Source organism: Aotus nancymaae, unplaced genomic scaffold (assembly GCF_030222135.1).
Source record: "Aotus nancymaae isolate 86718 unplaced genomic scaffold, 86718_ANA_hifiasm-v0.15.2.pri h1tg000004l, whole genome shotgun sequence".
Taxonomy (NCBI): domain Eukaryota; kingdom Metazoa; phylum Chordata; class Mammalia; order Primates; family Aotidae; genus Aotus; species Aotus nancymaae.
Genome location: NW_026988415.1, coordinates 41,461,572 through 41,478,616, shown reverse-complemented (window position 1 = coordinate 41,478,616; position 17,045 = coordinate 41,461,572). Strand labels below are relative to the sequence as shown.

General features: G+C 39.2%; 1 protein-coding gene across 1 annotated transcript in view; it reads right to left on the bottom strand.

Annotated features, from left to right (window-relative positions):
• The window catches only part of SERPINA7 (serpin family A member 7), a 79,749-nt gene extending 76,794 nt beyond the window's left edge, over window positions 1–2,955 (bottom strand). Inside the window, 1 exon segment of the mRNA XM_064383911.1 lies at window positions 2,617–2,955. Within this exon segment, the coding sequence (XP_064239981.1) occupies window positions 2,617–2,955 (339 nt within the window).
• Window positions 2,956–17,045: the final 14,090 nt, after the last annotated feature.

The window sequence follows — 17,045 nt, the reverse complement described above, 5'->3', positions numbered from 1 at the left end:
ACAGGATCAAATTAACATTTATAGAGCACTCCACCCAGCAATAGCAGAATACATATTTTTTTTCAAGTGTTTATAGAACAGTCACCAAGATAGATCATGTCCTGGGCCATAAAACAAATTTCAACAAATTTAAAAGAATTATAGGCCAGTCATGGTGGCTCATGCCTATAATCCAAGCCCTTTGGGAAGCAGAGGTAGAAGAATCACTTAAGGCCAGGAGTTAGAGACCAGCCTGGGCAACATAACAAGATCCCATCTCTTAAAAAAACATATTAGCTGGGAGTGGTGGTGCACACCTGTAATCCCAGTTACTAAGGAGGCTGAGGTGAGAGGATAGTTTGAGCCCAGAAGTTAGATGCTGCATGAGCTATGATCATGCCACTGCAATCCAAACTGGGCAACAACAAGATGCTATCTTTAAAACCAAAAAAGAACTATATGTTCTCTGAACATAATGGAATCAAACTAAACATTAATAACAGAAAGACAATGGGAAATCTGCAAATCTTTTGATATTGAGCAAAAAATATACCTTAGTAACCCACTGGATCTAATAAGAAGTCTCGAAGGAAATAAAAAGATAAAACTAAATGAAAATTAAAATAGAATGTATAAAATATGTTATCCACAGCTAAGGCAAAGCTAAGGTGGATTTCAAAGCACTAAAATGCTTTCAGTAAAAATGAGGAAAATTCTCAAATGAATAATCTAATTTTTACCTTCGTAAACTTCAAAAAAGAACAAAAAACCTAAAAGAGCAGAGGGAAAAAAATAATAAAAATAAGAGCAGGAATCAATGAAATAAAAAATAGGCAAACGAGAGAAAATCGGTAAAACAAAAATCAGATTCCTTTAATACAATTTATAATCCCCTAGCAAGACTGACAACAATTGAAAAGGGAGAAGACACAAATCAGCAATATCAGGAACAAAATTTGGGATATCAATACAGATCCTGTAGCCATTTAAGGAAGAATAAAGGAATCAACCCAAATGTCCATCGAAGATAGACTGGACAGGGAAAATGTGGCACATAAACACCATGGAATATTATGCAGCCATCAAAAACGATGAGTTCGTATCCTTTGTAGGGATATGGATGAACCTGGAAACCATCATTCTCAGCAAACTGACACAAGAACACAAAATCAAACACCGCATGTTCTCACTCATAGGCGGGTGTTGAACAATGAGAACACATGGACACAGGGAGGAGAGCATCACACACTGGGGTCTGTTGGGGGGAAATAGGGGAGGGACAGCGGTGGGTGGGGAGTTGGGGAGAGATAGCATGGGGAGAAATGCCAGATATAGGTGAAGGGGAGGAAGGCAGCAAATCACACTGCCACATATGCACCTATGAAACAATCTTGCATGTTTTTCACATGTACCCCAAAACCTAAAATGCAATTAAAAAAAAAAAACTAATAGAAGAGTACAGAGATAAAAAAAAGGAATACTATGAAACATTTTATGCTCACAAATTTGACTACTTATAAGAAACAGACCACTTCCTCAAAACACACAAAATAACAAAACTCAATTAAGATGAAGTATGCACTCACAATAGCCCCACCACGATTAAATAAACTGTATCTAAAATTAAAAGGCAAGGTTCTGGCACCACCCTAATGAATCTGAGTGGCTCTATGTTGGCCAAACCTAGTGGCTCTATGTTGACCAAACCTAGTATATGCAGTTAGCTGCTGGAGGCCAGCCTTGCCAGCCAAGCGGGTCATTCCTGCCTTCTAGGTTTGCTGGGACGACCCACCCTCCAGCTACATTCTTCACCATATGTCCTGAGAATCTTTTGATATTTATCCCCATAGTACATTAAATTGTTCCACACTACTATAAATGCTGTTTATTTAAGAAAACTTTGAGGAGATAAAAAGTAAAAAATAGGAGCTGGGTGAGGCCAACCAGACACAACCAAATGGAACAGCTGCCACTGAGGAGCCAGAATGACTAGGGCACTTCCAACAGATCTTCAGAGGGAAAGCACTGAGAGTGGACAGAGGGGAAGACACAGAAGCTAGGCTGAATGGGGAGGAAGCTGAGAACCCTACAGGGCTCCCACTAAGACTCATTCCTGGCCCCCAGTGGCTCTGGGGGAACAAGTGAGTTGAACTGGCAAGGAGCAACCAAATCTCATCATGAGCCTCTGAAATTCTGGCACGGGCTGGGTGCAGTGGCTCACATCTGTAATCCCAACACTTTGGGAGGCCAAGACAGGCGGATCACCTGAGGCCAGGGGTTTGAGACCAGCCTAGCCAACATAGTGAAATCCTGTCTCTACTAAAAATACAAAAATTAGCTGGGCATGGTGGTGCATGCCTGTAGTCCCAGCTACTCAGGAGGCTGAGGCAGGAGAATCACCTGAACCTGGGAGGCGGACGTTGCAGTGAGCCAAGATCGCGCCATTGCAAACCAGCATGGGAAACAAGAGTGAAACTCCATCTCAAAAAACAGAAAAAAGGAAAGAAATTCCACAGGAGGAGACCCCCTGACCACCACGGACACTTGAGTTGGAAGGGAGACCTGCTTAGAGAAGTGGTAGGGGCAACACTTCAGTTGGTGTGGATCACAGAGGGTTTGATGCAGGAGCATTTGTACTGGATCATAACCAGGGATGCCCATCCCTTTTATACTCGACTTGCTCCCGTAGTACACTTTAACCCTAGAGAAACTGTTGGACCTGAACTCTGAAAGGTGGTCTTGCCCATCAGACAAGGCCAGTCCAACCTGAGCAAACCTCAGTCTGCAGGCCTCTCCAGGCACCGCAGCCTGGTTGTGCCTGCTTGTAGTGCAGCCTCTGGTGACCTGGGGGCCCACATCACAACTCCTGCACTGGCAGACCACACCTGACTGGCAGAGGACCCCAGAAGAACAGTCCTTGCAGGCAAGCACCAGCCTGCCCATTCCCTCCCCAGAGTGCCGTTTCACTGGGCCCATGGTCACCCCCTACTACCCCCTGTACCTGTATTGCCTTACAAGTGGGTGTATGTGTAGGCAGATCTTGTATTCCATGCCCAACCAGTGTGTGTGTGTGTGCATGCACTCTGCCTTGCCACTGCTGCTGGCCTGAGTCTGAGTGTACTCTGCCTCCCTTCCTCACCCCCCACCATACCATCATTGCAGTCAGAACCTTGGTGGGCACAGAGTCCACCAGCCCTGCCCATGCCAGTGCCTTACCCCTTTGCCAACACTGCCACTGGAGTGAAACTAGACATAGAGAAAAGAGGATCCTCCCTCACCCTGAGTGGTCACCCCTGCCTGTGTGAACATTGACAGAGGGTGCACGCAGACCTGCGCCTGCCAGCTCTCAGCCCCTATGCTAACACCACCACCACCACCAGTGCATCTGTGCACACAGTCACCAGTGGGAGCTCCCTTGTCCCCTGAGCATCCTGCATTCAGTATTGTGAATGCCTGCATGGAGACCAGCACCTACTAGCACCCTGCCACAGCCAACAAGCATGCACCCAGCAGCACTGTTATAGCCACTGCTGCTGGCATGTGTGAGTGAGGATGGATTCTCCTGCCGTTGCCCTATGAAACACTTTGGTTGGCACCACACATTGCAGTATTGTAACAAGTGGTCCAGGAGCACTCAGCCCCCAACCATCGCAGTGGGTTCCTAACTTTAAGGAGCCAGACAACAGAGTTGGGGCCTGATACAAGTCCCCCAGAGTTAGGGGATGCAGTCCAGTAATTGGGAGATGAGCCTTGGCCCCCTAAAATCTTCCAGCAACAAAGCCAGTAAATGTCTGAACCCACCTTATACCACAATCAAACCCTCAAGGTCATTAAATAGGATAAAAAAAATACCTATCCAAATGACAGCAACTTCAAAGACTAAAGGAACTTCAACCCACAAAGCTGAGAAAGAATCACTGCAAGAATTCTGATAACTCAAAAAGCTAGAATGCCTTCTTTCCTCCACATGGCCACCCTAGTTCTCCAGCAAGCATTCTGAATTAGGCTGAGATGACTGAAATGAAAGAAACAGAATTAAGAATATAAACAGGAATGAAAATCATTGAGATGCAAGAGTACATTGAAACCTGTGCCAAGGGAGTTTAGAATCACAGTAAAATAATATGGGAACAGACAGACAAAATAGCCAATATAGAAAAGAATGTAACTGACCTGACAGAGCTGAAGAACACACTACCATAATTTTATAATGCAATCTTAAGTACTAATAGCAGAATAGACTAAGCTGAGGAATGAATCTTAGAGCTTGTAGACTGGCTCTCTCAAATAAGGTAGACAAGAATAGAGAAAAAAGAATAAAAGGGAATGAACAAAGCCTCTGGGACATATGGGATTATGTAAAGAGACCAAATCTGTGACTCATTGGTGTTCCTGAAGGAAATGGGGAGGATGGAAACAACTTGGAAAACATATTTCAGGATATCATCCATGAGAATTTCCCCCAACCTACCTAGAGAGGCAAACATTCAATTTCAAGAGATGCAGAGAACTCTGGTAAGATACTTCACAAGATGGTGAACCCCAAGTTATATGATTATCAAATATTCCAAGGTCTATATGACAGAAAAAATGTTAAAGGAAGCTAAAGAGAAAGGAAAGGACACCTACAAAAGGAAGCCCATCAGACTAAGAGCGGACCTCTCAGCAGAAAACTTACAAGCAAGAAGAAATTGGGGGACTGTATTCAACATTTTTAAAGAAAAGAAATTCTAAACAAGAATTTAATATCTGGCCAAACTAAGCTTCATAAGCAAAGGAGAAATAAGATCCTTTTCAGACAAACAAATGCTGAGGAACTGCAGACCCACCTTATAAGAACTGCTAAGGGAAGCACTAAATATGGAAAGGAACAATCATTACCAGACACTTGAAAAACACACATAGGCATACAGACCAGTAACACTATAAAGCAAACACACAAACAGGTCTGCAGAACAATCAGCTAACAATCAGCTAACATCATTACAGGATCAAATCCACACATATCAATACTAACCTTGAATGTAAATGGGCTAAATGCCCCCAACTGAAAGGCACGCAGTGGCAAGCTGGATAAAGAAGCAAGACCCAATGTCATGCTGTCTTCAAAAGACACTCCTCACATACAATGACACACATAGGCTCAAAATAAGGAGATGGAGAAAAATCTATTGAGCAAAGGGAAAACATAAAAAAAAACAGGAGTTGCAATAATAACTTCAGGCAAAACTACTTTAAAGCGACAAAAATCAAAAAAGATAAAGAAGAGCATTACATAATGGTAAAGGGTTCAATTGAACAAGAAGATCTAACTATCCTAAATATGTATGTACCCCACACAGGAGCACCCAGATTCATAAAACAAATCCCTAGAGACCTTCAAAGAAACTTAGACACTACACAATCATAATGGGAGACTTCAACACCCCACTAACAGTATTAGACAGATCATAGAGGCAAATATTAACAAAGATATTCAGAACCTGAACTCAGCACTGGGTAAAATGGACCTGATAGACATCTACAGAACTCTTCACCCCCAAACAACAGGATATACATTCTTCACACAGCCACATGGCACATACTCTAAAACTGACCACACAATTAGACAGAAAACATTCCTCAGCAAATGCAAAAGAACTGAAATCATAACAACCACTCTCTTAGACCACAGAACAATAAAATTAGAAATAAAGACTAAGAAAATCACTCAAAAACCATACAACTTAGTGGAAATTAAACAATGAGTTCCTGAATGGCTTTTGGGCAAATCATGAAATTAAGGCAGAAATCAAGAAGTTGTTTGAAAGTAATAAAAACAAAGATACAATGTACCAGAATCTCTGGGACACAGCTAAGGCAGTGTTAAGAGGAAATTTATAGCTCTAAGCACCCACATCAAAAAGTTAGAAAGATCTCAATTTAACATCCTAACATTACAACTAAACAAACTATAGAACCAGGAGCAAACCAACCTCAAAGCTAACAGAAGACAAGAAATAACCAAAATCAGAGCTGTAATGAAGAATATTGAGACATTAAAAAAACAATAAAAGGATCAATGCATCCAGCAGTTGTCTTTTTCAAAAAAATAATAAAATAGGTCACTAGCTACACTAATAAAGAAAAGAGAAAAGATCCAAATAAACACAATTAAAAAGGGCAAAGGGGATGTTGCAACTAACTCCACAGAAATATAGATAACCATGAGAGGATATTATTAACACCTCTATGCACACAAACTAGAAAACCTAGAAGAAATGGATAAATTCCTGGACAAGACTTGGCAGGGTGTATGTGTCCAGGAATTTATCCATTTCTTCTAGGTTTTCTAGTTTGTGTGCATAGAGGTGTTAATAATATTCTCTAATGGTTATGTGTCCAAGAAAGAAATTGAACCCCTGAACAGATCAATTACTAGCTCTGTAATTGAATCAGTAATAAGTAGCCAACAAATAAAAAAAAAAAAAGCCCAGGACTGGATGGATTCACAGCTGATTTCTACCAGATGTACAAAGAAGAGCTGGTACCATTCCTACTAAAACTTTTTTTAAAATAGAAGAGGAAGGACTCCTCCCCAATTCATTCTATGAAGCCAGCCTCATCCTAATACCAAAACCTGGCAGAGACACAGCAAAAAAAGAAAACCATGCCAATATCTTTGATGAACATCAATGGAAAAATCCTCAACAAAATACTGGCAAACTGAATGCAGCAGCACATCAAAAAGCTAATCCACCATGATCAAGTAGGCTTCACCCCTGGGATGCAAGGTTGTTGCAACATGGCCTCATTAATAAATGTGATTAATCACATAAACAGAACTAAAGAGAAAAGCCACATGATTATCTCAATGTATACAGAAAAGGCTCTTCTTAAATTCAGCACTCCCTTAATGTTAAAAACTCTCATTAAAGTAGGTGTAGAAGGAATCTACCTCAAAATAATAAAGATCTATGATAAACCCACAACCAACATCATATTGAATGGGCAAAAGCTAGAAGGATTACTCTTGAAAACTGGCACAAAAAAAGGACACCCTCTCTCATCAATCCTATTTAACATAGTATTGGAAGACATGGCCAGAATAATCAGTCATGAGAAAGAAAGAAAACCCATACAAATAGGAAGAGAAGAAATCAAACTATCCCTGTTTTCAAACAACATGATTCTGTATCTTGGCCCAAAAGCTCATTAGCTGATAAACAACTTCAGAAACGTCTCAGGATTCAAAATCAGCATACAAAAATCACTAGCATTCCTACAAATCAACAAAAGTCAAGCCAAGAGCCAAATCAGGAATGCAATCCCATTCACAATTGCCACAAAAAGAATAAAATCCCCAGAAACACAGCTAATAAAGGAGGTGAAACATCTCTAAAATGAGAACTACAAAACACTGCTCAAGGAAATCAGAGATGACACAAATAAATGAAAAAACATTCTATTCTTATGGACAGGAAGGATCAATAGTGTTAAAATGGCCATACTGCCCAAAGCAGTTTATAGATTCAATGCTATTCCTATTATACTACTAATGACATTCTTCACAGAACTATAGAAACTATTTTAAAATTCATACAGAAGCAAAAAAAAGTCTGAATAGCCAAGGCAATCCTAAGCAGAAAGAACAAATTTGGAGGCATCACATTACTCAATTTCCAACCATATTACAGGGCTACAGTAACTGAAGCAGCATGGTACTGGTACAAAAACAGACATATAGACCAATGAAACAAAATAGAGAGACCAGAAATAAGGCCTCACACCTACAACCATCGGATCTTTGACAAAGCTGACAAAAGCAAGCAATGGGAAATGGACTCTTCATTCAATAAATGGTACTGTGATAACTGACTGGCCATACGCAGAAGATAGAAACTGAACCTTTTCCTTTCACCATATACAAAAATCAACTCAAGATAAATCAAAGCCTTAAATGTAAAACCCAAAACTATAAAAACCCTGGAAGATGACTTAGTCAATGCCATCCTGGACATAGGAACAGGTAAATATTTCATGAAGAAGACAAAAAAAGCAATTGCAACATAAGCAAAAATTGATGAATGACACCTAATTAAACTAAAGAGCTTCTGCACAATAAAGCAAACTACCAATAGAGTGAACAGACAACCTACAGAATGGGAGAACATTTTTGAAACTATGCATCTGACAAAGGTCTAATATTCAATATCTATAAGGAACTTAAACAAATTTACAAGAAAAAAACCCCATTAAAAAGTAGACAAAGGGCACGAATAGACAGTTTTCAAAAGAAAACATACAGGTGGCCAACAAACAAGCGTTTTAAAAAAAGTTCAACATCTTCTTTTGTAAAGTATCTGTTCATATCCTTTGCCCATTTTTGAATGGGCTTGTTTGTTTTTTTCTTGTAAATCTTTTTTAGCTCGTTGTAAATTCTGGATATCAGCCCTTTGTCTGACGGGTAGGCTGCAAAAATTTTTTCCCATTCTGTTGGTTGCCGATTCACTCATGAGGCCAACAAACATATGAAAAAATGCTCATCATCACTGGTCATTAGGGAAATGCAAATCAAAACTACGTTGAGATACCATCTCACGCCAATTAGAATGGCGATCATTAAAAAATCTGGAGACAACAGATGCGGGAGAGGATGTGGAGAAATAGGAACACTTTTACACTGTTGGTGGGAGTGTAAATTAGTTCAACCATTGTGGAAAACAGTGTGGCGATTCCTCAAGGACCTAGAAATAGAAATTCCATTTGACCCAGCAATCCCATTACTGGGTATATATCCAAAGGATTATAAATCGTTCTACTATAAGGACACATGCACACGAATGTTCATTGCAGCACAGTTTACAATAGCAAAGACCTGGAACCAACCCAAATGCCCATCGATGATAGACTGGACAGGAAAAATGTGGCACATATACACCATGGAATATTATGCAGCCATCAAAAACGATGAGTTCGCGTCCTTTGTAGGGACATGGATGAACCTGGAAACCATCATTCTCAGCAAACTGACAGAAGAACAGAAAATCAAACACCACATGTTCTCACTCATAGGTGGGTGTTGAACAATGAGAACACGTGGACACAGGGAGGGGAGCACTATACACTGGGGTCTGTTGGGGGGGAGAGGGGGGGATAGAGGGGGGTGGGGAGTTGGGGAGGGATAGCATGGGGAGAAATGCCAGATATAGGTGAAGGGGAGGAAGGCAGCAAATCACACTGCCACATATGTACCTATGCAACAACCTTGCATGTTTTTCACATGTACCTCAAAACCTAAAATGCAATAAAAAAAATAAAATAAAATTAAATTAAAAAAAAAAAAAAGTTCAACATCACTGATCATTAGAGCAATGCAAATCAAAACCACAATGAGATACCATCTGACACCAGTCAGAATGGCTATTACTAAAAAGTCAAAAAATAACAGATGCTGCTGTGGTTAGAGAGAAAGGAATACTTATACATTGTTGATGGGAATGTAATTTATTCCAACCATTGTGGAAAACAGTGTGGCAATTCCTCAAAGAGCTAAAAACAGAACTGCCATTCGACCCAGTAATCTCATTACTGTATTGACATGGTTTGGCTGTGTCTACACCCAAATCTCATCTTGAATTGTAGCTCTCATAATTCCCAAGTGTTGTGGGAGGGACCCAGTGGGAGATAATTGAATCACGGGGGCCATTTTCCCCATACTGTTCTCGTGGTAGTGAATAAGTCTCATGAGATCTGATGGTTTTATAAACGGAAACTGCTTTCACATGATTCTTATTCTCTCTTGCCTGCACCATGTAAGATGTGCCTTTTGCCTTCTGCAATGGTTGTGAGGCTTCCCCAGCCATGTGGAACTTTGAGTCCATTAAACCTCTTTTTCTCTATAAATTACCCAGTCTTGGGTATGCCTTTATCAGCAGCATGAAAACAGACTAATACATGGGTATATAACCAAAGGAATATAAATCATTCTATCATAAAGACATATACACATGTATGTCCATTGCAGGACCATAAATAGTAGTAGAGACTTAGAATCCACCTAAATGTCCATTAATTCTTTATCCTTTAGACTGGATAAAGAAAATGAGGTACATACACACAATGGAATACTATGCAGATATTAAAAAGATTGAGATCATACCCTTTGCAAGAACACTGATGGAACTGGAAGCCATTATTCTTAGGAAACTAACATAGGAACAGAAAACCAAATACCACATGTTCTCACTTATAAGTGTGAGCTAAATGATGAGAACACATGGACACATAGAGGGGAACAACAGACACTGGGGCCTATTGGAAGAGGGAGGGTGGGAGGAAGGAGAGATTCAAGAAAAATAACTAATGGGTACTAGGCTTATTGAAAAGAATTAGTTAGCTTGCCTTAGGTAGATAACAAGGGAAGGGTCCCTGGAGATCCCCCAGCCCATGGGTCAGTGCTTCATCCCCACAAAACGTAAAAAGCAGCCTGGGAAAAAAATTCAAGCTGCAGGCACTGATAGTGGAACTAGCAGAGGGTGTTGTGCCTGGAGACATGCCCACAGCTGCACAGATAGAAAAACCTCTGGCCCATTTGGATAAAAACTTGCATAAGCCTTCAGCTCACTCAGATAAGGGAACAAGGTCTGACATAAAAATGTCTTTGTCTTTTGTACGGTCAGTGGGCTCCCAGGAAAAATGTTTCTTTTTTTGTGGGCATGGACATGGTGGGCTCCAGTGCATTCCAGCTTCTATGAATCATCACTTCAGCCCCTGATTAGTCCTGGGCCAAGGTCCCAGGTCAAGCTTTCACTTCAGTTTCTGATAGATCCTGGGCCAAGCTAAGCAGTATCTATGAATCATCATTTCAGTTCCTGATTGGTTCTGGGCCAAGGCTGTGTGCCAAGCTGAGTTACACGTTCTCCAAGACAGTCTGCAGACTAAGCACATTCCTTCCCCTTCCCAGTCCATAACAATCCTGGACCCCAGCTTCACAGGAGGGACCACATTCAGGCCCCCTCTCTGCTGGCAGAAGTTTTCTTCTTTCACTTATTAAACTTTTACTCCAACCTCACCTCTGTGTCCACACTCCTTAATTTTCTTGGAGGTAGGACAAAGAACTCCAGGCATTACCTCACACAAGAGACTGCTATATCCTGCTTCATTGCTGAGACTACAACATTACCTGGGTGATGAAGTAATCTGTACAACAAACCCCTATGACACAAGTTTACCTATATAACAAACCAGTACATGTATCCCTGAACTTAAAATAAAAATTAAAACAATAATAAAACAAATTCATAAGCAAATGGAAATAGACTAACATTTATTGAGGACCCTGTAAATACCAGAAATTTTATATCCATTATTTTATTTGAACCTAAACATAACATTGGAAGCTTAATATCACATTCATTTTGCAGAGGAGAAAACTGAAGGCTGAGAGTTTTAGGAAATCTTCCAAGTTTATAAATGAATAAATGTTAGCACTTGCATTCAAACTCAGGTGGGACTGACTTCACAGTCATGGCTTTCCCCACAGGACTCTGCTACCTTAAGATCATTTATGTTTTATATTCTTGATTGTATATGAAAACAAAACATTAATTTTTTATTTACGAAATATTTAGTTGGTAAGTAAGATGAGACCAGCAAAAAAACCTAAACAAATTTACAAGCATAAACCAAACAACCCCATTAAAAAGGGGGTAAAAGACCAGAAGACTTTCAAAAGGAGACATACATGCAGCCAACAAGCATATGAAGAAAAGCTCAACATCACTGGTCACTAAAGAAATGCAAATCAAAACCGTGAGATACCATCTCATATCAGTCAGAATGGCTATTATTAAAAAGTCAAAAAATAACAGATGCTGGCACAGTGTGGAGAAAAATAAATTATACACTGCTGATGGGAGTGTAAATTAGTTCAATCATTGTGGAAAGCAGTGTAATTATTCCTCAAGGGGCTAAAAGCAGAATTGCCATTCAACCCAGTGATCTCATTCTTGGGTATGTAACCAAAGGAATATAAATCATTCTGTCATAAAGACACATGCACGTGTATGTTCACTGCAGCACTATTCATACTAGCAAAGACATAGAATCAATCTAAATGTCCATTAATGGTAGACTGGGTAAAGAAAATGTGGTACATATGCACCATGAAATACTATGTAGACATCAAAAATATTGAGATCATATCCTTTACAGGAACATGGATGGAGATGGAGGACAATTACTAAGGATAATGGAGGTTATTATCCTTAGTAAATTAATGCAGGAACAGAAAATCAAATACCACATGTTGTCACCTCTAAGTGGGAGCTAAATGATGAAATCCCATGGACACATAGAGGGAAACAACACACTGGAACCTACCAGAAGGTGGAGGTGGAGGGAGGGAGAAAATCAAGAAAAATGACTGTTAGATACTAGGCTTAATACCTGGGTGATGAAATAATCTGTACAACAAACCCCTATGACACAGGTTTTCCTATATAACAAACCTACACATGTATCTCTAAACTTACAAGTTAAAAAAATTAGTAAAATAGAAAGTATTTTACATTTTCAGAATGTATTTTAAACCAATTATTACAGAATATTTTCCCAAAAAAGAAAAAGGGGAAAATATGTTCTAGTTGGTTTGACATAACTAGTATTACTCTACTATAAAAGCCAAACACAGTGGAGACAGAAAACGCAAACCAATATTGCTCATGAACTTAGGTGCAAAAATTCTCAACACAATATTAGAAAACGGAACCCAACAAGGTGTAAAAAGCTTCATAAAAACCCTAGAAGAAAACCTAGGCAACACCATTCAGGACATAGGCACAGGCAAGGACTTCATGACTAAAACACCAAAAACAACGGCAACAAAAGCCAAAATAGACAAATGGGATCTAATTAAACTTAAGAGCTTCTGTACAGCAAAAGAAACAATCATTAGAGTAAACCGACAACCAACAGAATGGGAAAAATTGTTTGCAATATACCCATCTGACAAAGGGCTAATATCCAGAACCCACAAAGAACTAAAGCAGATTTACAAGAAAAAAACAAACAACCCCATTCAAAAGTGGGCAAAGGATATGAACAGACACTTCTCAAAAGAAGACATTTATGTGGCCAACAAACATATGAAAAAATGTTCATCGTCATTGGTCATTAGAGAAATGCAAATCAAAACCACATTTAGATACCATCTCATGCCAGTTAGAATGGCGATCATTAAAAAATCTGGAGACAACAGATGCTGGAGAGGATGTGGAGAAATAGGACCATTTTTACACTGTTGGTGGGAGTGTAAATTAGTTCAACCATTATGGAAGACAGTGTGGCAATTCCTCAAGAACCTACAAATAGAAATTCCATTTGACCCAGCAATCCCATTACTGGGTATATACCCAAAGGATTATAAATCATTCTATTATAAAGACACATGCACATGTATGTTCGCTGCAGCACTGTTTACAATAGCAGCCATCAAAAACAATGAGTTCTTGTCCTTTGTAGGGACATGGATGAACCTGGAAACCATCATTCTCAGCAAACTGACACAAGAACAGAAAATCCAACACTGCATGTTCTCACTCATAGGCGGGTGTTGAAGAGTGAGAACACATGGACACAGGGAGGGGAGCACCACACGTTAGGGTCTGTTGGGGGCAATTAAGGGAGGGACAGCAGGTGGTGGGGAGTTGGGGAGAAATAGCATGGGGAGAAATGTCAGATATAGGTGAAGGGGAGGAAGGCAGCAAATCACACTGCCACGTGTGTACCTAAAACTATCTTGCATGTTCTTCACATGTACCCCAAAACCTAAAATGCAATAAAAAAATAGCAAAGACCTAGAACCAACCCAAATGCCCATCAATGATAGACTGGACAAAGAAAATGTGGCACATATACACCATGGAATACTATGCAACCATAACAATCAATGAGTTTGTGTCCTTTGTAGAGACATGGATGAATCTAGAAACCATCATTCTCAGCAAACTGACAGAAGAACAGAAAACCAAACACTGCATGTTTTCACTCATAGGCAGGTGATGAACAATGAGAACACTTGGGCACAGAGAGGGGAGCATCACACACTGAGCTAGGTGAGGAGGTGGAGGGAAGGGCAGGGAAAGGACAGCCTGGGGCGGGGAGGATGAGGAGGGATAACACCAGGAGAAATGACTGATATAGGTGACGGAGGAGGTGGGGATGGAGACAGCAAACCACCATGGCATGTATGTACCTATGCAACAATCCTGCAGGACGCAGGATGTGCACATGTACCCCAGAGTCCAAAGTACAATAAAAAAAATGATCAAGTGGATTTTATTCAAATTATATAGGGCTCATTCAACATTTGAAAATTAATTACCATATCAATAAACAAAACAAAAATCATATGATCACACTAATTGATGCATAATGCATCTGATAAAACCCATCATCCAATCATAAAAAACCATTTAGCTAATTGGAATACAAGGAAATTACTCTAACTTGATAAAGAGATCTATTAAAAAACATATAACTAACATCATATCTTGTGGTGAAAGACAATGCTTTTGCTCTAAGATTAGGAACAAGGCAAGGATTTCTGCTCTCACCATTCTTATTCAATATAGTACTGGAAATTCTAGCCACTGCAATTAGGCAAGGAAAAGATACAAAAGACATACATATTGTAAAGGAAGAAATAAAACTGTCCTCGTTTGCAGGTGACATAATTATCTAGTAGTAATTTCCAATGAGTCCACTAAAACTTCTAGAACTAATCAGTGAGTTTGGCAATGTTTCAAGATGAAAGATCAACATGAAAAAAGTAATCATATTTCTACATGCTAACAACAAGCATGCAGAGACCAAAAATTTAAAAAGCCAGTATCATTTGCAATCCCTTCAAAGTAAATGAAATACATAGGTATATATTTAACAGAACATGTGTAGATTCTGTATGCTGAGGATTACAAAATGCTGCTTAAAGGAATCAAAGAAGACCTGAATGCTTGGAAAGTACTGGAAACTGTGTTCATTGATTGAAAGTCTCAATAAAGATATCCGTTATCCCCAAATGGATCTGTAGATTTAATTGATTTCACAATCCCAGCATGTTTTTGCAGGAATAGACAGGCTTATTTTCAAATTTGTACAGAAAGGCAAGGGCACTAAAATAGCTGAATCACTCTACTGACATTAGTACTTAATATATAACACAGTAATCAAAACAATAAAAATAGGGTATTTGCAATGAGATAGACACAAAGATCAATGGGACAGAATGGAGAACCCCGAAATAGACCCAAACACTATGCTCAATCAAGTTTTGACAAGCAAACGCAATTGAAGTGGAGAAGGATAATCTTTTTCAACAAAGGGTCCTGGAGCTATTGGACATCCATAGGCAAAGAAGAAAAATCCACCCTAAACTTCACACATTATATAAAAATTAACTCCAAATGGGTCATGAACTTAAATGTGACATGTAAATCTACACAAGTTTTCAAGAAAATCTTCAATATTTGGGGCTAAGCAGCTGTTAGACTTGAAACAAATGCCACTATCTATAAAAACAAAATAAAAAAATTCAAACTTGTCAAAATTAAACACTTTGGTTCTGACAAAGACATGTTAAGAGAATGAAAGAATAAACTATACACTACATGAATATACTTGTACAAGAATATATTTGCATGCACCCATAGGATAATGGACTAATATTTAGAATACACGAAGGACTCTCAAAACTTAATAGTAACAAACAAGCAATCCAGTTAGAAAATAAGCAGGTATTTCTCTAAGTAGGATTTGATATGGCAAATAAGCACATGAAAAGACCGATCACTGGAGACATGCAAATTAAAACCACAATGTGATATAATTATACACAATGTGTATATCAGAATGGCTAATTTTTTAAGTGATAATACCAAATGCTGTTGAGGATGCAGAGAAACTGGATACATTGCTACCAGGAATGTAAAATGGTATAGCCACTATGGAAAAGTTTGGCAGTTTTTATAACACTAAATATTTAACTATCATAACCCATCAATTATACTCTTGGGAATTTGTCCCAGAGAAAACATATTAACAAAATCATCTGTATATGGTTTACAGCGTCTTTATTTAACAAATTAACATACCAAATATATAACATACCAAAAATTGAAAATAACCCAGATATCCATCAATGGGCAAATAATTAACAAATGTAGCATACCCCACCATGAAATATTGCTCTTCAATAAAAAAGAAATAACTATTGATATACACAAAATGTTGGATGAAATCTCCAGGGAATTGTACTGACTGAAAAAAGGCCAATCCTAAAATATTATAAACTGTATAATTCCTCTATGTAACATTCTTGAAATGACAAAATTACAAAAAATTGAGAACAATTTAGTGACTGCCTATGGTCAGGGAGTCAGGAATGGAGTGGGAGAGCGAGTTGGGCATGGCTATAAAAGGGACATCATGAGGGATCTTTGTACTGATGGAATTGTTTTCTATTTTGGTGGTATCAAACGTCAATATTATAATTGTAATATTATACTATATTTTTGCAAGATTTGGAAAACTGGTACCTCCTGAAACACCTATAGAACCAGAAAAAAATATGAATAAATGCTTTTTAGGACATTGGCTGTTGGATGAAAAAAGATATCAATCCTTGAGATACAGGAAATAAATTATGTGAGCACTAAGATTACTCCAACTTACTGTTTGGAAAGTTTTCAGGCCTTTATGGCAGGCACGTACCCAAGTAGATCTTAGTAATCTCCCCGAGTTAAGAATACAGAATCAGAAGTGAAAGGCTAGAGTTGGGAGAGCAGAGTTTTGGAGAAGAGCTAATTGCAAAGAGTCAACTCCACATATCTGCCATAGTCTTACTATAGTCTTCAGCTGAGTAATGATCGGCAAGTGTGGGTGAGCACGTTCCCCCTGGCAGAGGAAAGAATCACATGAAATGATTGGAGGGGGTTTGTGCTTCGCGCCTTCCTGCTTCCGTGCTTTCTCAGCCACCTGGCACCACACTTTCTCTGGACCTAGCATGTAGCTGCTGGGCGGCCGCC